This window comes from Pyxicephalus adspersus, chromosome 12 (assembly GCF_032062135.1).
Source record: "Pyxicephalus adspersus chromosome 12, UCB_Pads_2.0, whole genome shotgun sequence".
NCBI lineage: Eukaryota > Metazoa > Chordata > Amphibia > Anura > Pyxicephalidae > Pyxicephalus > Pyxicephalus adspersus.
In genome coordinates, this window is record NC_092869.1 from 15,922,033 (window position 1) to 15,945,737 (window position 23,705).

The 23,705-nt window shown below is 40.3% G+C and overlaps 1 protein-coding gene across 6 annotated transcripts in view; it reads right to left on the minus strand.

Annotated features, from left to right (window-relative positions):
- The window catches only part of ZFYVE26 (zinc finger FYVE-type containing 26), a 387,669-nt gene extending 385,474 nt beyond the window's left edge, over positions 1 to 2,195 (minus strand). For 2 of the 6 annotated variants that reach the window (XR_011922930.1, XM_072427514.1), the window contains exon 1: positions 1,905 to 2,195. Coding sequence is in view for 3 of the 6 variants with exons in the window: in XM_072427514.1 (XP_072283615.1) it covers positions 1,905 to 2,086 (182 nt within the window). In the remaining 3 variants the exon portion in view is untranslated. The remainder of the gene's footprint in view (positions 1 to 1,904) is intronic. The other 4 variants (XR_011922929.1, XM_072427512.1, XM_072427511.1 and 1 more) reach the window with 4 other exon arrangements.
- Between the last annotated feature and the right edge of the window lie 21,510 nt (positions 2,196 to 23,705).

The following is a 23,705-nucleotide window of genomic DNA, read 5'->3' on the forward strand; positions in this document are numbered from 1 at the left end:
ACACACCCTCTAAACATGCCCCAACAGTCAATCATGTTGGGAGCGTGCACATGGCAGGGAGCACTTCCGGAAAGCCATCCCTAAAAAGGTTGCTCCGGGAATCTAATCTATCATGCTTGTTTCCTCACCAGTGGAAAAAAGAGAGTGGCTGCAGTCTCGATTGCTCCGACTCACAGCACACCAAAGGGTAAGATAATTTTGTGTATTTATAACGCACTAGAATCGTACAATTGAAACAATGGTCTTATAGGTTATTCATTACCACACTTATTTATTATAGGTCCTCCCATCATGAGGCAACCCTGAATGAGTTTTCTCCATACTGGAATACTGGAGGCATTTAGTATTTTCTAAAAAAAAAAAAAAAAAACTTGTGGGACATTTACCCCTTTTGCTTCTAAGAGCACACTCGCCTCCTCTGAAGGAACATGTAAGTTTTTCCTTTTGATTTTTATTCTATATACATATTTTTGCTAATATTAGTAAACAAATTAAGTATTCTACTAGCTGGTATGTTTATTTGGTAGTATTTTCTAATGGGAATACCCAACTTTAAGTATGTACAGTCTAATATCACCTAATAAGAGTTATTAGGACAAGACTAATGTATATGTATATGTTATGATACAAGTTATTGACTACTATGGCTATTTATCATTATCTCTATAAATTAGATATTGATTATAATGATTGATTACAATGACAACAGAAATTTTTATCCTTACCTTATGTCATACCAGTTTCATGTTCCTGAAATAATTGTATGTACAGCATATAGACTTATCTTTAAATATCAAGATGTAAAAAGTATACTAGACCTATGATGTTTTACCATGCCTAAATGTAAAACATATATGTATAACATATTGTAATTTCTAACCAATACACCAACATGACATATTTACTGTAACACCTAGACAAATTACAAGCATGTAAATTGAGCAGCGTTAAGCGTAGCACCACCTCTGAGGAAGCCCAAGCCCGGCAAAATGCATCGGGTAACAAGGCTGCTTAAAAACACTCACAATTTATGTGTTCTCCACACATACTGCTCAGCTCAACACTCATCTTTATGATGAAAAGGGACTAATCCACCAAGTAGGTGGCCTTTGTCTAGCCAAATGGGTACAGAACCTCCAGGAGCGAGGTCGTACCTTACCAATATTGTAAATACCAAACATTTCCTGATTCAGATTTGTATTGGAGAAAATTTACGTTTAATATGATTTTTTTTGCCAAAAAACCCTGTCTGTTTACTGTATTTGTTTATTTAAGATTTATTGGCTTGTTAACAGTAACCTTACAAATCGAGAGCTATACAAACTAATTTTAGTAGCTTTACCCCAACATTCATTCAACTTGTCTAGTGATTACTATAATGTGTGATTGATTACTGCTAATTTTAGCAACTCAAATTTTCCTGTATAGCCCTATTTTAGTGAACACCTAAAAGTCCCATTTTTTTTAAAGCTTCTGTTGTAAAGAAGCTGAGAGGCATTTCAGAGGTCATTCTAATACTTTAAAACTAAATAAAATGCACTTTTATAAAGCACAGCAGTATGACAACAAATGTGCTGAGGTGCTCCAAAAAAAACAGGAACATATTCTACTTACTGTTAGCAAGCCATTTAAGTCTGCCCCAGTGTGGAAACAGTTGAAAAATCACATGTCCAGTTTAGCTCATATTGGTGTACTAAACTAAATTCTGTATTTTTTTTTTTATTTTATTTTTTTTTTGATACACATCACTAAACACCGAATAATTAATAATGGCGAGTCTCATGACAGCGTACACATAATTCCGAAACTAAGCATTAATGCGAGTGTTCTCAATAAACACCGTTTCCGTCTTCCAATACAGTTTGTAGTAACTGCCAGTCGGATCAACTGTCACCCATACTCACTTTAAAAAGCCTGGAGCTGTAATAAGACCTCTCACGATGTCTTCTGGTTTGCGAGGACTACTGTGTAAAGCAAGCACGCAGGCCTTTGCAAGCTCCCAGTGTCCTCTTTTCAGGCACAAGTAGAAAGTCTCGCACATGAATTTAAGAGACGCCTCTTCTTCCGCCCTGAATGGATGTGCCATAGTCCATAGAGGAGTGTTAACCCGGTACCGATTTCTTAAATCAGCACGCCTACAGTATTCACTGCACCCTTAAAACTTATAGAAGAGCGTCAGTATGCCTCACGTGACAATTTTTTCTAACATGGTCATGTGATTCTGAGCAGCCGCTAGGTGTATGACATCGTACGCTGCGGCTGCGCAGTGATTAACAGATCAGAGATTTTGTGCCGTTGGGTGTTTAGTATATATGTAGATAAAAATATATCTATATAAAGAAACAGATATCTACATATAGATATAGATATCTATCTATATATATATATATATATATATACAGAGAAGAGAGAGAGAGAAAAAAAAAAACTTTATCTCAATTTAGAACTTGGTTTTCACGGGATTCGGTCACATCTGTGTTAACCATCTGTGAGGAATAACAGGTTCAGCTAATTTATAACACTAGTCAACAAACATTTTCTTGCCAAACAGATTAAAGTCATTTTAGGTTATGTTTGATGCACAGATTCCAAATATGGTATTGGTTTTGCTAGATTGGCTCTAGTTTTTGAAATAATTGGCCTCAATATTAACTTCATAGAAAACTAAGGAAACATGAAAATTAAGAAAAATTAAACCAAATATACTTACATTTACAAAATTAAATTGTTTAAATACTTAACCTCCTGGGCATTTCACTGATGTTTGGATTTCTGTACCAAAAGCGGTACACTGTTTTTCATTATTTATTTTTTTTATATTGTAGACCTGTAACTTACAGAAATATGTCCAAACAAGGGTCTAGTATCTAGTAGATATCCTGAATATAATAAAGTTTGAAACACACAATCATGTAAAAAAATGTATTAATAAAATTAATATAAAAAAAACACAAAATCAGCTTAAACAAGAATGCATAAATAAATCAAAAATACTGAAAATGCAATAATTCTGTATACTGTATAGTACTATATTTTTCCAAAACACCTCCCTAGTGTGGTAAATTTTGAAACAGGGCCGCACAGAGTCCGTCACATACTTATAGACAAAACCACAATAAATATATTTTGTATTATTTTGTATTGGATTAGATACAGGAGTTTGTATTGAATCCAATACAAAATATTTGAATTTCCTGCCACGCCACGCTGAGGGAAGCGTACACAGAGCATTTCTAATTCTCTCCGTATTTTTATGCAAAAAGCGTTACATTTTTTTGCATGAAAGTCCATGTCACAAACCTACGGATAAAACCACATAAATATATTATGTAATATTTTGTATTGTATTGGATACAGGAGTTTGTATTGAATCCAATACAAAATATTTGAATTTCCCACTACGACCCCCCTCGACAGGCGCACGCACCAATGTCATCAGAAAACACTTGTGGGACGCGTACGCGAATGCTGAGCATTCTAATTCTTTCCGTATTTCCATGCAAAAAGCGTTACATTTTTTGCATGGAAATTTATTTTAGATTTTAGGCTGTAATTCTTAGGCATAACTCACCGAAATCCAAAATGTAATAAATATAATAATAAACTTAAAAAAAAGTATATATATATAAAACATAAAAAAAACTTAAAAAACAAAAAATAGTGTATAATGTAATGTAACTGTACAGTACCTTATATAATATATATAATACAATTATATATATAATATATAAAGATTTCTTTGTATTGGACTCAATACCACTTTTTTGTATTGAATCCAATACAAAATGATTTGAATTTCCTGCCCTGCCTCCCTCCCGCACAGACGCATGCACAGACATCACTGTGTATCCCTGGAGATCATCTCTGCACATGCTGGGAAAAGACAGAAGAGGACAGGGACAAGATAAGTGTTTTTTTTTTTTCAGTTGTAATCCGATTGTCATTCAATGTTGTATGACAATCAGATTGCACTGTAACGCTTGTTTCTATTTTTAGGTAAACGCTTTCAGCAAGTTTTCTTACCCTGAACCAGGCTCAGGGGAACCGACCAGGGGGTTAATAAACAGAATTTAGTGCCAACATATTATGTAGCGCTTCATATTGAATAGGGGTTGCAAATGATAGACAGATGCAGACAGTGACACAGGAGGAGGAGAGGACCCTGCCCCGAAGAGCTTACAATGTAGCAGGTGGGGGGAGTAACACACAGTAGGAGATATGTAGTGGTGGGAAGTAGTGAGGGTTTCAGAAGACAGAGAAAAATGGATAGGCAAGTTTGAAAAAACGGGTCTTGAGTGCTCCTAAATGAGCAGAAATTGGAGCAAGTTGAACAGGATAAGGAAGACCATTCCAGAGAGTTGGGGCAGCTCTAGGAAAGTCTTGGAGCTGTGCGTGTGATGAGGTTATGAGTGAGAAAGTCATTAGTAGGTCATTAGATGAGCAAAGAGAGAAGCTAGGGGAGTATTTTTTTTACCAGGTCAGAAAGGTAAGTGGGACAAGAACTGTGGAGAGATTTGATGGCAAACCACATGAGCTTGAATTGGATTCTCAGGTGAAATGGAAACCGATGAAGAGAAGTACAAAGAGATGCAGCAGAGGAGTGGTGCGAAGAATGGATAAGTCTGGCTGCAGCATTCATAATATTTGTAAAGGAGAGAGTCGGGTTAGTAAAACACCAAAGAGGAGGATGTTACAGTAGTCCAAGCAAAAGGTAAGAGCAAGTACAAGGAGTTTGGTGGCCTGTAGGGACAAGTAGGGGAAGATTTTGGACATGTTGCGCAGGTGAAAGTGACAGGACCTGGAAATGTTCTGAATATGAGGGGTAAATGAAGAGGCAGAATTAAAAGTGCCGCCAAGACAATGTGCCTGAGGGGAGGTATGAATACCAGTGTTGGTAACAGTAAGAAATATATTGTGGGGAGATTTGGAATTTGGGGGAGGGGGTGGAAATGATGAGTTTGGTTTTATCAAGGTTGAGTTTTAGAAATCTGTCAGCCATCTATGACAAGATGGCTGACAGCCAGCATGAAACCTTATCCAGGTCTGAGGGAGACAAGCCAGGGGTGGACAGATAGATTTGAGTGTCAGCAGCATATAGATAGTATTGTAAACCAAAGGAAGACATGAGACTACCGAGAGGAGGTGTACAGAGAAATAAGAACCAGTGCAAGGAGTGAGCCTTGGGGAACACCATCTGGGAGGAGAGTGGGAGAGGAGGAATTACCATTGAAAGAAACTTGAAAAGAACAGTCAGACAGGTAGGAAGCAAGAGGTAGGGAGGGGTCTAATGAGGGTTTATTCAGGATAGGGAGAATAATGGCATGTTTGAAAGCAGAGAGAGGTAGCAGTAGAAAGGGAGAGGTTGAATAGTTTGGTTAGAGCGCGGCCAGGGTGGAGGAAAGGGCACGGAATAAATCAGAGGGCATTGGGTCAAGTGGACAGGTAGTAGATGGAGATGATGAAATAAGAGAGGAGACTTTGTCCAAGGTAACAGGGCTGAGGGAGGTTAGTGATGATTTACAGGTGGAAGAGTGAGTATGGTTGTGGAAGGGTGGTTAAGTAGCACGGTGAGCAGACACATGTCTGATTTAGTACATTTTATCTTTAAAGTAGGTAGCTATATCTTGTGCAGAGAAGGTAGTTGTGGGGGAAACAGGTGTGGGGTTTAGGGGGAGGGGGGTCAATTGTTGACAAGAGGCTGCGTGGGTTGGATACTTGGGTTAAAATAACAGCACGTAAATAATTTTGCTTGGTGATAGTGAGTTAAGTGTTAAAGCGTTGTAGTGTGGCTTTGCAGTCTATGAAGTCAGCGCTGAGGCCAGATTTCCTCCACTTGCGCTTAGCTGCATGAACAGTCTTTTGTAGATGATTGTTGTGCCGGGAGGGGTGGGGTAGAGGAAGGTGGCAGGAGCAACTTTATCCAGAGCCAAAGAAATAGTGTGGATGAACTGAATGGCAGCTTTATCTGGAGATGTGGTTTTAGAGAGAGTGGGGGTTAGGGACGTAAGTCAGTTTAAGAATAGGTTGTGTTCAAGGTTACGGATATCTCTCTGCCATTGACCGGGTCTGGGATGTGACAAAGGGGGGCAAGAATTAGATAGGTTGAAGGTGATTAGATTGTGATCAGAAAGGGAAAATGGCAAGTTGTCAGGATGAATGATGTTGCAGAGTTTGGAAAATACCAGGTCTAATGTGTGTCTGGTGATATGTGTGGGGCCGTTTATGTCCTGTGTAAGTCCGAAGGAGGAGCTTGGCTGAGGAAAGATTGTTGGGGCCCTCCACTGCAACATTAAAGTCATCAAGGATGAAGGTGGGAAGGTCATGGGAAAGAATTTGTGGCAGTGAAGAGGAAAAGTTATCCAAAATTGTAAAACTGTGCCAGGGGGGGCAGAAGACAACAGCAACAATAAGGGGTAGGGGTCGGAAAAGACAAATGGAATGTACTTCAAAGAGGTGAAAATGAAAATGCAGGTTAGGAAGGACTCTGTATGTACAGTTAGGAGGAGGAAAGCCAAGATTTAGTGGGTTGCAGACAGAGGTTAATTTATTGCCAAGAGATCTGGCATTCCATAAACTGCCAGAGAAAGGGGGTAGAAACTTACGGGTAGTGTGAATGGGAATAAGGTTAGTAGGAGGGAGTATTTTGCTGAAAGGATAGGGCAAAGATAGAGGCTGTGTGTGTGTGTGTGGGGGGGGGGGGGGGGGGGCAGAGTTGAGATCTCACTAGCAAGTAGCTGTAGGGAAAAAAGGTGGGGAAAGTAATGGAGCAGGGATATAAGGAGTTAACAGACTGGGGAGGAGCATAATATATATAATATAGCCTGGGGAGGAGGAGAAGGAACAGAGCCAGGAAAGAGAGTACAAGGTGAATAATGAATAAGTACATTAGACAATATGGCAAACTGAAGTCTATGTGAATGGCAGCTGTAGTAAGGGATGTGGTGAGGCTTTTTAGCTTGTTGAGTTCCAGGTGTGGGAAGGGATGAATCAGTCGGAGATGAGGCTTGGTGAAAAGGCACTTCAAGATTGTAGCAGCAGGGGTTGTGTTGGAGTCCAGGTGGAAGGTAATTCAGTTCATAGGCATGAGATGGAAATTGCAGAGTGTAATGGTATGTCCAATTCTGTTCCAATTCCCTGAAATAACTCCCATCGCACTTATAATCTTGCACTTGAAATTTGGGCATGTGACCAGGGTTCCATGTGACCTTGCCCGACGTTTAAATAGAAGTGCTTGGGCCCTGAATATGGATGGACTGATGAGAGATGAAATAAAATTGTAGAGGAACACAAATGAAAAAACAGGGTGGATACGGCAGCCAGAATGCAGGACATACCATACACAATAAGATGCAAATTGTAGAGGAACACGAATTGAAAGAAGAATGGTCTCCATTATAAGTAGTATTTTATCAATTAATACTCCTCTAGGGGATATTCTTTCCATAGCTGAAATGGAAATGACTCTGCTGTCAAAATTATGTTCTTTGCCCATATGATAGCTTTTTGGCATAATCATCTTGCCTGTGTTTATTGAGTATAGATGTTCCTACATTCGTTTATGGAACCCTCTTTTCGTTTTTCCTACATAAAATTTCCCACATACAAATGAGGTAAATCACTCCAGTCATGGAGTAGTCTATATGGTGTCTAATTTTTTTGCGGTGTTTGTTGGGAAGGATTAACCATTGCTGTTCATTTAGCCAATGACATTGTGAGCATTTTCCACATTTGAATTTACCTGCGGTTTCTACCAGAGATATTGTGGGAGGTATTTCAGTATAGTGACTGAATACTAGTGTGTCCTGAAGAGAAAGAGATTTTCTATAGGTGATACTAGGATATTGATTTAGGAATTTTTACATTTTTTGATCAAGTAAGAGGATATTCCTGTGTTTTGATACTATTTTTTAAATTTCTTTGTGGTTGTTGATTATTAAAGGTTGTTCCTTCAGACGGTTTGGGTTTACTTTGTGTAATAAGGGATTGGATGTTATAGCACTTTGGTACGCCTTTTTTAATAGGTTTTACTGTAGTCCCTTAATAGAAGCCTTTCTTGAAGGGCACGAGATTCCCTTTTAAAGTCTTCCAAATTAGTGCAGTTCTGTCTAAGTCTAAGTTAATGACTCAAGGGGATACTCTTTTTCAGTGAGTAGGGATGGCCACACTTCATGTGCAGATGGTGTTGCCTGCTGTTTCCTTCCTAAATAAAGGGGTGTTAATTCTACCGCTTTGGGTGGTCCTAATGTAATTATGAAAAAACTCTGAAGTGATGGTTTCGGTCCCCTTCAAACTAGGAAGACATCATCTATGTATCTTTTCCAGTTTTTGATGAAGTGTTGGTAGATAGATAGTTTTGGGTTGGAAAATAATTTGCTTTCCCAATGGCAAAGATAGAGGTTCACTTAGGAAGGTGCACATTGTGTGCCCATGGCTACCCCCTGAGTTTGGAAATAGTGTTGATCTTTAAAGATAAAATTGTTGTTAATTAGGATATATTTCAGAATACAGACTATGAATTTGTTAAATGGTGGGTTGGTGGGGTAGAAATTGTCCAAGTAGTTTAAGACAACCTCCAAACCTTTTGAACGAGGTAATTCCATGGAATGTGTAATTGACAGGTAAATTTCAAAACTTTTATGGTGTCTTTTAGGTAAAATGGAAGGGTTGTGACAATGGGTCTGACATTTGATGATATTGATCCAATTCCGGAAATGATTGGGTGCCCTGAGGGGTTATTTAAGTCCTTATGTACTTTAGGGATTAAGAAAAAAGTAGGTGTAATAGGATGTTTGGTATTCAGGTAGTCTTTAATTTTTTTGGTCAATGATCCCTGACTGGAATGCTTAGTTAATGATTAAGTAATATTCTTTGTAAAATCGTTCAATTACACAACTAGATATTTCTTTATACCACAAAAATTAGGTGAATGACCGAATACCGGGACTTTTAAGGCCAATCAAATAGCTTTCCAAACCAAATATTATAAAATAGATAAAAATATACATTATTTGATATATCATACCATAAAATTTACAGTCATAAAAACAGAATAAATAAGGTAAATAAGGTAACAGGAGCAAGCAAAAAGAGTAGTTGGTAAATTCGTAGCCAAAGGTCAATACACAGGCAAATAGCAGATGAGGCAATACAGCAATAGTAGTAGCAATAATAAGGAAAGACACTGGCAGGAGCACAATAGTCTGGCAAACAGGAAATTCCTGGCAGAGCTTAAATAGGAAGTCAGGGGGAGGAACAAGGAGTTCAGAGTTCATGACACTACAATCATCAGGGAACAATTATTAGGGAAGCTTGATCACATCACCAGACACAGAAGCAGCCCGGGGTTCGGATCCCGACCCTGTCACAGGGCTTTATCCTACATTGGTGTTGTAAATATACCTGAAAGTACAATAAATATTTATCAAATTATGGGGTTTAATCGAAAGAAGGGTCTAGGTACATACAAGGAAATCTTGTATGCCTAGCCTGGGTGGGGGGGTACATAAATTTAAGTAAAGAGAGAAAACAGCCTTTTGTAGGCAGTAATATATTTACCAAATCGTTACTGAGCTAAAACTAAACATAGTCCGACAGTGGAATAGCTAGCTAAAAATCTTAGGCATTCTGAGTTAAGGAAAAAGTAACGTTTAGTTGAAAATGTATGATTTGACAATTTTTAACCCATACTACAAAAAAGGACTCTTACTTGTGGACTGGCTGCAATCAGAGGCATATGTCTAATTTGATCATAGTGTGATTTATAAAGATGTTTGGTTGGTGATGGTATTGGTGCGTTCAAGGGCTGCACTCATGCAGGAAATCTTCAAAGTAGTTAAAGAATCTAAATATTGCAATAAGGCATTTATAGTGAAGATACTAGGAAATATTAAAAATCATAGGGAAGTTTTGGCAAATATTTATGTAAGAACATATTTGTTACTTACTGAAGGCCCAATCAAGGTGTTGGTTGTCCTGTTGAATCATCCAGACATAAAATTAGGTCTATAAATATTTGGACAGAGACAACCTTTTTTCTAATTTTGGTTCTGTACATTACTACAATTAATTTTAAATGAAACAACTCAGATGCAGTTGAACTGCAGACTTTCAGCTTTAATTCAGTTGAACAAAACGATTGCAAACAAATGTAAGGAACTAAGCATTTTTTTTACACAATCACTTAATTTCAGGGGCTCAAAAGTAATTGGACAAATTAAAAAGCTGAAAATAAAATGTTTATTTCTAATACTTGGTTGAAAACCCTTTGCTGGCAATGACAGCCTGTAGTCTTGAACTCATGGACATAACCAGATGCTGGGTTTCCTCCTTTTAATGCTCTGCCAGGCCTTTACTGCAACAGCTTTCAGTTGCTGTTTGTTTGTGGGCCTTTCTGTCCAAAGTTTAGTCTTCAACAAGTGAAATGCATGCTCAATTGGGTTCAGATCAGGTGACTGACTTGGCCATTCAAAAATATTCCACTTCTTTGCTTTAATAAACTCCTGGGTTGCTTTGGCTGTGTAGTGCCCTGGAGCAGGGAGTACTTTGACATTTGGACATTTGCCTATTTCCCCTATGCAAAGTTAAAACTTCCTTGATTTCACGTAAAAGGGTTTCAGTATTTTTCATTTATGTATTCTTGTTTGAGCTGATTTTTGTGTCTTTTATTTAATTTTATTAAAAGTAATTTTTGAACACCAAAGTAATTTTTGAACAACAATCATGAACACCAATGGGTGTTCATGATTGATTTAAAATGGTGAACTTCCTCCAGCAAAGTGGATTCATAAAGTACCAATGTTTCATCTGCTTGTGGGATAGTAGAGCAAAGCAAGATCACTGGAAAAAAGTGACATGGCCTCCAAAGGTAAACATGAAGAAAGGTGCAGGGAACATCATTAACGAGCAATTGGTTGTCAAAGAAAAAATTATTCTCCCTCCACTTCACATAAAGTTGGGATTAATTAAGCAATTTGTTAGAGCTCTCAACAAGGATTAATGATTAGTTCTGTAAATATACTGAATATAGAATATTTTGACATAAAGTATTTAAAAAATTTAATTTTGTATACACAGGCATATCTGTAAGGAACTTACCATTTCAGCGAGCCTGCGGCATCCCTGGGGATCAGTGGCCGAGGCTGCTGCCCTGCTCGCAGCGTGTCTATTCCAGCAGGCGGAGGGATCCTTTCTAGCCGAACTACCATTAAGCCAGGCGGCATCCCCAGCATCCCTACGGACGTGAACAGAGAAAGTCTTGTTCTCAGCACTCCTGTGGATGTGCAAAGTAGGGCACATCCCAGGGACATAGTTTGAATCCAGGGGATTCAGTTATCCTCCATACAAATAGCGCCAGGTGTGTGTACAGTGGGCTTGGGTGCGTTCTCTGTGTTGGTGCATATTAACCTGTTGTCGTTACCAATAGCAACCCAGTCTGATACTTGATTCCGCCTGAACTCCGCCTGCCCTGACCTCGGATTGTTCCTGTCCTGCCTTTGCCTTACCCTTCTGTACCACGCTTATCAGACTGATCATCTGTGAAAAACCCTTGCCTTGTTTTATGACGACAATAAAGCTTGACAAAAGGGTTCTTGGAGTTGGCTGTGGTTTGTGTGCCCAGGCGCATTACAATATTTACTTTAAGTTTGCTTAATTTTCATTTTTCATTAGTTTTCTATGAGGTTATTATTGAGTCAACTATTTCAAAAACTAGAGCCACTCTAGCAAAACCAATACCAAATTTGGAATCTGTGCATCAAACATAACCTGAAATTACCTTAATCTGTTTGGCAAGAAAATGTTTGTTGACCAGTGAAATACATCATTCAGACCGGGTGGAATGGTAGCATTAAGTAAAAAAAATCTATCTTCTCTCCAGTTGTAACAGGGTTTTGTCAATGTCACTGCCTTTGGGATTAGGTAAATCCCTTTCTTGGGCCGAGAAAGAAATACTGTTACTGTCAAAATTATGTTGTGTACCGACATGATAACTAATAGGTATCAGCATCTTACCTGTTTTGTTACATAGTTACATAGTAGGTTAGGTTGAAAAAAGACATTAGTCCATCAAGTTCAAGCACTAGGGAAAAAAACATATCCCAGATATAAAACCCTTTAAGACATAGTTGGTCTGGAGGCAGGCAAAAAAACCCTGGTACAAGTTGCTTCAACAGAGGAAAAAATGCCTTCTTGATTCCTAGAGTCAATCGGAGGTTCCCTGGATCAACAGTCACTGGTATTTTTACTTTAACGCCTTAATACCTAGTTATATTCTGTGCATATTGTTGGTATATACATGTTCATAAATCCTTCTTCGAAAAGCTCTTTTAGTCTTCCAGACAATGAAACAGCTGCATTTACATGTTATGAGGTAAATCACCCCAGTAGATGAATAGCGAACATGTTGTCGTATTCTATGTTGGTTATTATTGGGAAGTTGGGTAATTCAGTGTTCTTTGACCCACTGACATTGTGGGCATTTCCACATCTGAAAGTGCCTGGTTATTTTTTGTATAACTGTGGATGTACTGTCCCCGTAGTGGCTAGACACTAATGAGTCCTTTAGTCCTTTGGAGACTTTCTGAAAGTGATACTGGGTTTTGGTTGTAGGAATTTTGCCATTTTAGGGTCTCCCAGTAAGATATGCCAATGCTTGGATAGCATTTTTGCTATGAGTTTGTGCTGTTTGTAGTGATCAACCTTACAGTTTCCCCCAATGTTGGTGGTTTATTCTGGAAAATCAACTCATGTCGTTTTAAAGTTTGAGCCTTGTAGTAAGCTCTTTTGAGTAGTTTTCTGCCTCTCAAGAATAGTCTGTCCCTTAGGGCTTTGGATTCTTTTTCAAAGTCCAGATCATCAGTACAATTTCTCCTTAGTCTCAAATATTGGCTTGCCGCATGTAAAATGGTATTGCCTGCGGTTTCCTTTATGAACAATGTAGTACTGACTAGACTTTCTGGTGTGACTTTTATATATCGAGGAAGGGAACTTTTTCTTGTAATTTATTGTAAATTTGAGATTGTAAGAGGTGTTTTGAAGTTCCAAGAAGAATTCCTTTAGAAAAGATTGAGAACTGGTTCATATGATGATAATATCATCATCGATATATCGTTTTCAGATATTATTGTATTGTTGATAGGCATGGAGTTTGGGATTTGAAAAAAGATTTTCTTCTCACTCTCCCAAATATAGGTTTGCATAAGAGAGGTCACATCTTGTACCCATTGCCACTTTCTTGAATTTAAAGGTAGAATTGGTTTTTAAATGTAAATATATTTCTGGTTAAGATGTTCTTCAGTAGGGAGGCTAGAAATTCATTAAAGGCTGTGTTAAGATGGTAATGCTGGTGTAGATTTGTACGTGTAATGTCTATTCCCTTGGTGTGAGGGATGCTGCAGTATATTGAATCTACATCAATAGAGATTTGGGAGGCATGGATAAGTTGGGAGTGAATCTGAGAAGTTTTATTGTGTCTTTTAGGTGAGAAGGTAAGTTGATTACTAGTGGTCATAATTAGGAGTCTACCAATAGCATTGGAGGCTATTGATCCTATTCTGTGAATGATTGGCTAACCTGATGGGTTGTGCAGGTCCTTGTGCAACTTGGGGAAGGAATAAAAAGTGGGAGTGATTGGATGTTTGGTATAGAGGTAGTTCTTACATAGGTACATATTAGATCAGGTTGAAAAAAGACATAAGTCCATTAAGTTCAACCACTAGGGAAATAAACATTACCCAGATATAAAACCCCATGGACATAGTTGGTCCAGATGAAGTTCAAATTGGCAGCAGCAACGTTGGACGTGTGAGCAGGTGCATTGTTCTGCAAAATAAAGGATCCCTTTGGTCAACTTTTCATGGTGCTTCGTCCTAATTGCCTCCTTCAGCTGGTCTGGGAGGTAAGCATAATACTGTCCAGTGATACTAGACCCCTGAGGAAGGTAGTCCACCAACAGAATATCGTCTTTGTCCCAGAAAATGGACGCCATCACTTTTTTTGCCAATTTCTGGGTTTGGAACTTCTTCGGCCGCGGGGACCCGCTGTGGCCCCAACAGCATCGCAGGTTGCCGGGTCAGTTGAGGTTGGGGGGCGCTAACCCCTTGCAGTTCTAGAGCCAAAATAATAAACAGTGGGGATTGGGGGCAACCCTGACCAGTACCCCTACATATATTGAAAACTGAAGAGTATGAGGAGCATCGAGTTTTAGCGGGATGCATGGAATAAAGAGCCTTCATCCAATCCATAAAATTTGTTTGGAATCCCGATTTAGGTAATATTTAAAATAAGTTCTCCCACGATAAAGAGTCAAATGCTTTTTGGATATCAAGTGCCAACAAAGCACTTGGAATTTTTCCCACGCTGTGTAAATTGTAAAAGACTGACCACTGGTGCTATCAGGGGCTTGCCTACCTGGGACAAATCCCACTTGATCCTTATGGATCAAGGAACCTAGAAATGTATTAAGTCTAGTGGCTAAAATTTTGTTAAGCAATTTAACATCAATATTCAGAAGGAATATGGGCCTATAATTTTAAGGATCCAAAGAATCTTTGCCTGGGCTTGGGAATCATAACAATATGAGCCAATAAATAGGACATTGGATGTTGAGGATATTCTCTTAAATAGTTAAACATGTCAGCTAATCTGGGAGCCAGGATATCGGGAAACTTTTTATAAAATAGGGCCGAGAATCCATCAGGTCCCGGAGTTTTATTGGTTTTTAAAGTTTTAATAGCAAACACCACTTCTCCAGGGGAAATCTCAGCCTCAACCAATGGTATCATATTTGCAGTAAGAGTAGGGAGCTTAACCTGTGAAAAAAATTGGTCCACTCTATCCGTGTCTAAAGATAGGCAGGTGCTATAGAGTCAAGAGAGCATCTTTTGAAAAATCCCACAAACCCTCACAGGATTAGCCGTAATAGTGTTTTTAGGGAGTCTAAATTTCATCGCTATTGTAGAACTACATTTAGGACTCAAAACCCTCGCCAACATAGGACCGGGCTTATTCGCCCTGGCATAATAATGCCTCTTAGACCAACGGAATGGCCGTTCCACCTGATAATCCATAAAAACATTCAACTCCGCCCTAGACTTCTTCTAATATTTGTCTAGAAGAGCTTTGCTTCCGTCTGGCTTCCAATTGATCTAGCCTGCTTGTGAGCTCCTCTAGGCGCAATAACCTAGCCTTTTTCTGGCGAGAAGCCATCTGAATCAACTGACCACTCATGGCCACCTTGTGGGCATCCCAGAAAGTGATGGGAGAACTCACAGAAGGGCTAATAATTTCGAAATAAGAAAAGAGCTTGTGTTCTATTTCCTTCACCCCTGTGGGATTGGACAGCAGCGTATCATTAAGACGCCAATGAAACACAGGGGATCTTGGCGTTAGGGAGTTAGATTCAACCAATACAGGAGACTGGTGAGACCAGGGAGTAGTTAGAATTTTAGCTTTACTTAATAAAGGCAAAAATCATGGTGGTGTAAAGACATGATCTATACAGATGAAGCTGCCATGGGAGGAGGAATAACATGTACGGTCTTTCACTTTAGGATTTAACTCTCTCCAAACATCCAGCATGTGAAAGTGTGACAGTAACTTCGAGAAAGCCTTGGAGTTGGGAGAGAGTGATTTAACAATCTTTGATGATCCATTCTTGGATCACCAATCATATTAGAATCCCCCAGCACTAGCAGAGTACCCATTGCATGATGTTCAATAATAGGTAATAGATGTTTAAGAAACCGAATTTGGTTATGATTAGGCGCATAATAATTAACTAGGGCTACATCCTCATTATATATCTTCCCCTGGAGAATCAAATAGCGACCAGTAGGGTTCGCGAATTCCAGCTCACAACTAAAAGGCAAGGATCTAAAAAACGCAATCAGAACTTCCAGCTTCTTTTCTTCAAATACTGAATTAAATATTTTGTTTCTTGCAAACCCAGAATGCCCACAGAGAGTGAGGAAAAAAATTAAATACTTTCCTTATTGAGGAAATTAAATCCCCGGACATTCTGGGAAACAATCACCGTTCTATTCAATCCCATAACACCAGATGTTTCCAAATTGCAAATAGACAGTAAGTACCCAGTCGCCATACTTGCCATTTCCATCTAGTATCCTTTCTATTTGTGCAACGATCCAGACAACAATGTTAAAAAACAAACAAACAGAAACACTTCAGAACAAAGACCAGGTGGTCCATACATTCAATTCATAACAAAAAGAGCAAAAACTGCCTCAGCAGAGTTTTGTCTTGCATCAAAGCAGGACTATCAATGGGGGACACCAATCTCCCCAAGTGTGAGCGGCATGAAACCGTAAAAGGTTCTACACACCCTACTGTAGATGACAAAAATTATTACCAGAAAAAATAATGAAAAAAGAGTCCAAGTCACTTGAACTAGGCAAAATAAAAATAAAATGGGTTATGCAATTATACCTTTAGAAGCGAGTCTCAACATAATAAACAGCAACACATTAGTAGAAGAGTAAAGCAGACTCAAGTACATCACAAAACAAATAGTACATGTATTTCCATTATGCTCACAACTTCTGTGGGATCCATCCAAGAGAAAAAAAAGAAAAAAAGGCCCCCATACAAATAAAAGCGACACTTTCATCCATCCGCCGGTTGAGACCCATGTAAGCAGTGAGACAGGCCCTTGCCAGGGGAGGGGTTTCCCCTTGTAACTCCCACAGCGGTGACAACCTGGGTGAGCTCTGGGGCCTAGGTGAAACTCTGGCAGATGAAAAAGATTCCGGTAGACACAGCTGCAAGTGGTCAAAAAGATCCTGTGCCTCCTCAGGTGTGGAAACCGCATGTTGCTGGTTCTGATAAGTAAAGATACGCTTAAATGGAAATCCCCAACGATATCTTATGTCCTGCTTTTGTAGAACAGTGAGGAATGGTCAAAGGGCTTTCCATTTCTGGATGGTCTGGAGCGCAAGATCCACATAGATGTGGTAAGGATAAGACTGAAAGAAAAGGTCTCGCTTGTTCCAGGTAACTTTCATAATTTCCTCCTTGGTCTTGTAAAATGTAGGACGAACTATAATGTCCCCGGGGGGCCCTTCTGCCTTTTTAGGCCCTAGCGTGAATCCTATTGAATTCCAGCTGTTCAGGAGGAGGGTGAGGAAGTAAATCCTGCAGTAAAGCCAAGGTGAAACTAGGCAAATCCACAATGTACTCTAGCCCTCTGATTCTAATATTCTCCCTCCGATTCCTATTTCCTAAATCTTCTATGCCGAGCATAGCAGATTGTAAATCTTTTTGCAACATAGTAAGGTCTTACTCATGTGAATCTGTAACAGTAATACTGTTGTCCATTTTGTATTCCAAGTCATTTATCCTGGAGCCCAGATCTTTGATCCCTTTGGTGAGGCTGCGGGACAGCTTGTCAGTAGCCTGCAAAAGCTCCTGCTGAAGGAGTTGCTTAAACTTTTCCAGCAATGCAGCATCCCTGCATCCTGAACTGTCTTGTCCACTAGGGATGGAGAGAGCAGAGCCGTCGCTGGAGTTTTCATCCAGAGCTGACTGGATGACAGGGGAGGATCCTAGGCTGTTCTCTGTACTGCTCGTGTCCGCCATCTTAGGATACGATCGCGTGGAAGGGGTTGCTAATGCCCAGTGCTGGGAGTGGGCAGTGCCGCTATTTTTGCCCATAATAATAATCCCCTGGAGTCTGGTGAGTAATTGTTACTGGTGAGGCTCTATAGACCGGCTAATCCTGGTTGCTAATGTGGTTGCACACGCGGGGAGAGCGGAGCTCGGTCAGTAAGCCTCCATCTTGGCCAGCTGCTTGATAGCACCCCCCCCCCCCCCCCGCCCAATCATTTAAATGTAGGAGTGCCAACTCAGGTCTGTTGTGTATATTCGCTTCTGGTAATAACTCAATAACATTTGCTACCTGTGCCCAAAAGGGAGCTTCAACTCCACAATTATTATTATTATTATTAATAAACAGGATTTATATAGCGCCAACATATTACGCAGCGCTGTACATTAAATAGGGATTGCAAATGACAGACTAATACAGACAGTGATACAGGAGGAGAGGACCCTGCCCCGAAGAGCTTACAATCTAGTAGGTGGGGGAATTTCACACACAAAGGATGTGAGATATGTAGTGTGGGAAGTAGTGATGGTTTCAAATGACAGAAGAAGCCAGGTAGGCAAGTTTGAAAAAATGGGTTTTGAGCGCTCTTTTAAATGAGCAGAAAGTAGGAGCAAGCCGAATAGGACGAGGAAGACCATTCCAGAGAGTTGGCGCAGCTCTAGAAAAGTCTTGTATTCGTGCGTGTGATGAGGTTATGAGTGAGGAAGTCATTAGTAGGTCATTGGAGGAGTGGAGAGAGCGGCAGGGGGAGTATTTTTTAACCATGTCAGAGATGTAAGTGGGACAATAACTGTGTAGGGATTTGAAGGCAAAGCACAGGAGCTTAAATTTGATTCTAAGGTGAAAAGGAAGCCAATGGAGAGAACTACAAAGAGATGTAGCGGAAGAGGAGCTGAGCGAAGGATGGATGAGTCTGGCTGCAGCATTCATGATAGATTGTAGAGGGGAGAGTCGAGTTAGTGGAATACCAGTGAGAAGGATGTTACAGTAGTCCAGACGAGAGATGATAAGAGCATGTACAAGGAGTTTGGTGGTCTCAGGGGACAGGTAGGGGCGGATTTTGGAGATGTTGCGTAGGTGAAAGTGACAGGACCTGGAAATGTTCTGAATATGGGGGGTGAATGAGAGGGCCGAGTCAAAGGTGACACCAAGACAACGTGCCTGAGTGGAGGGCCGAATAACAGTGTTGTTAACAGTTAGATATATGTCAGGGGGGGATTTGGAATTTGAGGGGGGGATGATGATGAGTTCTGTTTTATCCAGGTTGAGTTTCAGGAATCGGTCAGACATCTATGATGAGATGGCCGACAGGCAGCATGAGACCTTATCCAGGACTGAGGGAGACAGGTCAGGGGTGGACAGATAAATTTGGGTGTCATCAGCATACAGATGGTACTGTATGCCAAAGGAGGATATGAGACTACCGAGAGAGGAGGTGTACAGAGAAAAGAGGACCGGTCCAAGGACTGACCCTTGGGGGACACCAACAGGGAGGAGAGTGGGTGAGGAGGAGTTACCATTGAAAGAAACTTGAAAGGAGCGGTCAGACAGATAGGAAGCAAACCAAGAGAGAGCAGTGTCACGGATACCAATGGAGCGCATGATTTGTATTAGAAGGGGATGATCAACAGTGTCAAAAGCAGAGGAAAGATCAAGGAGAAGGAGCAGGGAAAAGTTGCCTTGAGACTTAGCTCTGATGAGGTCATTGGCCACTTTAGTAAGGGCTGTTTCAGTGGAGTGGGCAATGCCAACAGCGTTCATGCACCCCTGGGTACATTTTAGCTAGCACCATCGGTACTCTGTACCAACGTGTGAGTAATTTATAGTTCAGTTCTTGATAGGTATTACTGAGTGCAGCCTTATGGCCTACGTACAGAAGGCATTCCCTTTGCTCAGGGGAGAATGTAGTACTAAGATCCCATTCCCACTTAGTAAGGAATGGCAAAGATGAAGGGGCTAGATCTGCCAAAAGCAGCTGATAAGCACAAGAAAGAGTTCCCCGCACAAACCTAACTGGCTAAGGGAGAGAACGAAGAAAATGGCGCAGTTGTAGACTACCCCACACATCTAACTCTGGGAGGTCATGTTCAGCTTGAAGGTCAGGGATATTCACCCATTCTGCACCTCTCAAAAAATGGGATACCCTAAAAATCCCAAACTGGGTCAGATAGACCAGTTTAAAACCCTGGGTGTCCCAAAATAGGAGATAGTAGTGATGGGTAGGTAATAATTTCAGAAGTCTTGAAATGCTTTCGTACAACACACAAAGTGGTCCCTATCATAGGGAGTTTAAGGATAGAGAGGAGTGTATCTGGTGGGGACCATGGGGCCCCCCTTAATGGGGTACCAGAGATTTCTTCTTCGAGTGCAGCCCATGGTTTATGCACCAATCAGTCAATCTTCCTATGTGAACCACTTGCTGGTATAATAGAGGATCAGGAAAGGCAATACCACCACTCAATTTAGGTAACCTGAGAATCTGTCGATTAATGCATGGGTTGTCCCCTCCCCAGACAAAGCAGAGAAACTCCTGTCTAAATTTGTACAGCACTTGTTGTGGGACGTGAACCGGGAGAGTTTGGAGTAGGTATAGCAGACGTGGCATAACATTCAACTTTAGTATATTACACCTACCAAACCAAGAGAATGTGTGTTGCTTCCACCACTGTAAATCTCTTCTTACTGTATTCAACAACGGCAGAAAATTTAGATTAACTACCAAGGACAAATCTCTGGGGATCTTAGTCCCTAAATATGATATGGCAGACTTTGCCCATTTAAAAGGAAAATATAGAGCCAGAGCCGCCACCATCCCATCAGACAGTGAAATAAATAGAGCCTCCGATTTTTGTAAATTGATTTTTTATTTAGACAGAGCTGAATATCTACTAATCTCGGCTAACAAATTAGGTAGAGAAGTCCTCGGTGAGGAAACAAAAAAAAAAAGAAAATCATCTACGTATGCAGCTGCTTTATGGAGCTGGTTTTGCACACTGAGACCATGGATAGTAGGATTTCCCCTGACACACCTCAGGAAAAGTTCTAAATTTAAAATGAATAGAAGGGGGGATAGGGGACACCCCTGGCGCATGCCATTGCTAATGGAAAAAGGCCTAGACAGTAAACTATTCACTTTGACCTGAGACGTTGGGGCGGAGTATAAGGACTCAATCCAAGTCACCAAAGTGGGAGGTAGGCCAAAAAAGCCCAATCATCTCAGTCAAAGGCCTTCTCTGCATCTGCCGCCAGTAACAGCGCCTGGGTTTAACGGGAGCGAACGTAATTAAGCAAATTTAGCGTGCTGATCGTATCGTCCCTAGCCTCTCGACCAGGTAGGCAACGTCTCTGGTCCGAGTGAATAAAAGCTTGGATCAGAGGGGTCAGGCATTTTTGCTAGAATACTGCTGAATAATTTGGAATCACAATTAAGGAGGGAAATTGGCCTATAACTTTAGCAGGAATTGGGGTCTTTTTCAGGATTCAACATGAGAGATATATGAGCTGCCAAAGAATCCATGAGTAACAGTGCCCCTCCAGTTAGAGCATTAAATGCAATTAAGTAATGTGGAGTGATCACAGAGAGGAATTTTTTATAATACTGTAAGGTTAGACCATCAGGTCCAGGCGCTTTTCCAGAGGCTGCTTTAGAGATTGCTGAAGCCAATTCCTCTGCCGTGATCGGGACCCCTAGGGAAAGGTAGGCAGTCTGGATAAGCTGAGATAAACGCTAATTAAATCTGCTTTTGTGGGATCAGCACCTGTGGGATTTTTGCCATCCAAGTTGTACAGTTTATCAAAGAATAGCCTGAAGGTCTCTGCAATGTCTGAAGAAGTGTGTACCAACTTGCCTGAGGAGAAATTCACACTGGGGAGATATTTTTTCCCCCTCTTCTCCCTGAGGGCTTGCGCTAAGTCCCTGCCACATTTGTTGAAATATTCGTAGTAATAGCCCTTACATTCAGTTAACATAAATTTTGTTTCTTGTACTTACTATTTGCTGTTCGATCTCAATTTGTGTTGTCGTTTATGATTGCTTTCCAATTTTTGTAAATCCGCCAGCAGTTGATTCAGTCTAGCTTCTCTCTCATTTTTACTCTTATGACCCAACTGAATAAACAAACCTTGAATATAGCATTTATGAGCCTCCCAAAGAGAGAGCGGATTATCCACAGAAAGCGCATTCACTTCAAAAAAGGACCTAAGCTCAGTCTCAATTTTCTCACGCACCTCTGGAGACTCCAACAAGGAATCATTTAACCTCCGGGAATAAGATATCGGCTCAGTTGGTGATGCCTGTACTGATAAAGTGACTGGGGCATGATCTGAAATAGAAATGACACCTATTTCCGAAGAAATAATTTGCCATAAGGAGGAGTGCTTAACAAGTCGATTCTCGAATATGATTTGTGCATGGGGTAGTAGAAGGTAAAGTTTTTCTCTGCTTGATGCAAGATATGCTGAATTTATAATGTTACATCAGTCATAGCCGATGTGCCCCTTCAATTGATGGATTAGGAGCAAAATTAAAATCGCCCCCAACAATCAGTGTACCTTCACTGAATTCTTCTACAACCTGCTGCAGAGAATTCAAAAAAACTGCTTGACTGGTATTGGGAAAATAAACATTGACAAAAGTAAAGGTATGAGAATCAATTGTCTCTTTAATCATAACATATATGCCCTCAGGATCTGAACGATAAGCCAGCAGTGATCAACGAACCGATTTATGGAGTAAAATACAAACACCCTTAGATTTGGAGTGTGCTGAGGTACTGTGGTAAGATTTGTCAAAATGACGATCAGTCATTTTCTGAACCTGCCCATATTTAAAGTGGGTCTCTTGTAAGAATGCCACTTGACACACGGATAAAGTTCTTGTAGTACCACAGAAAGCTTAACAGGCCAATTTACCCTTTTACATTGAGAGAGGTGATTTGTAATGTCATGGAAAAAAAAGGGGGGGGGGGGGATAGAGGAAAGTAACTAAGAAAGTTGCCCTAAGTAGTATAGAACAAAAACAATACAACAAAAAAGTGCAATCAAATATTTTAAATCTTAAATGCTCCAAAAATATAAAAATCCTTCAAAGAAGGAAGAGCAGCCCCAAGTGGGGAAGATGTACGCCGCAAAGATGAGCATATGCTCGCCAATGGCTACAAGATAGACTAGATAGCTACTAGATAGCTATTGTGTAGTAAACCTGCTGTAGGGCAACAAATAACAAAATACAAGTGAAACAATACCCGCACAGTGATTAGTTGAAAAAATAGCCAGTGAAAAAATTCAGAACCACTGAGTTGAAATCATACTGAGAATATGATTATGGTATTCTGTCCCAAACCTGTGATAGCACTGTAGGTCAGAGCCTCTGTGGATTATTATTATTATTAAACAGGATTTATATAGCGCCAACATATTACGCAGCGCTGTACAATAAATAGGGATCACCCCATAAACATATATAGACAGATCCTATCAAGACCCTTCCCCATCAAACTCCCATAAGCCATTAGTTGTTCCAACAACATGTAGATATTAGACTTAGTAGAGTAACCTTGGCAACAGTCCATATCCTTCAGTAAAGGAGAAACATCCTATACCATACTAGTGCAAAACAATAAAGTCATATCAAGGATCTTCCAACATTAAGTCCCCATATGGGTGACAAAGGTAGCACCACGGTGAAGACCACTATAATATTAGTCCTCATTAGGTCCAGCCTGTGGGCGAAGCAATGGGCCCGTGTGACCAGCCGGTTGTCTGCCTTGAGTACTCTTCGGTCTCGAGTTCCCAGCCAATGCCGATGGGACCTCTATTGGCACTTCCAACAATCAGGGATTTCAATCAGAGGCAGTTGTAAAAACTCAAACAGACCAGGAATCTGTGAGTGTCTATGTAAAACAAAGATAAGAGTTATTCCTGGTAACCATCAGATGAAATGGGTACCCTCATCTGTATGAGGCCTGTGCCGTGCGAATAACATCCAATAATGGTCGCAACACTCGGGCGCATTCTCAGTGTATGGCTGGACAAATCTAGTAAAAAATGAACTGGAGCCCCATCAAAGTCCATAGGACCATTCAGC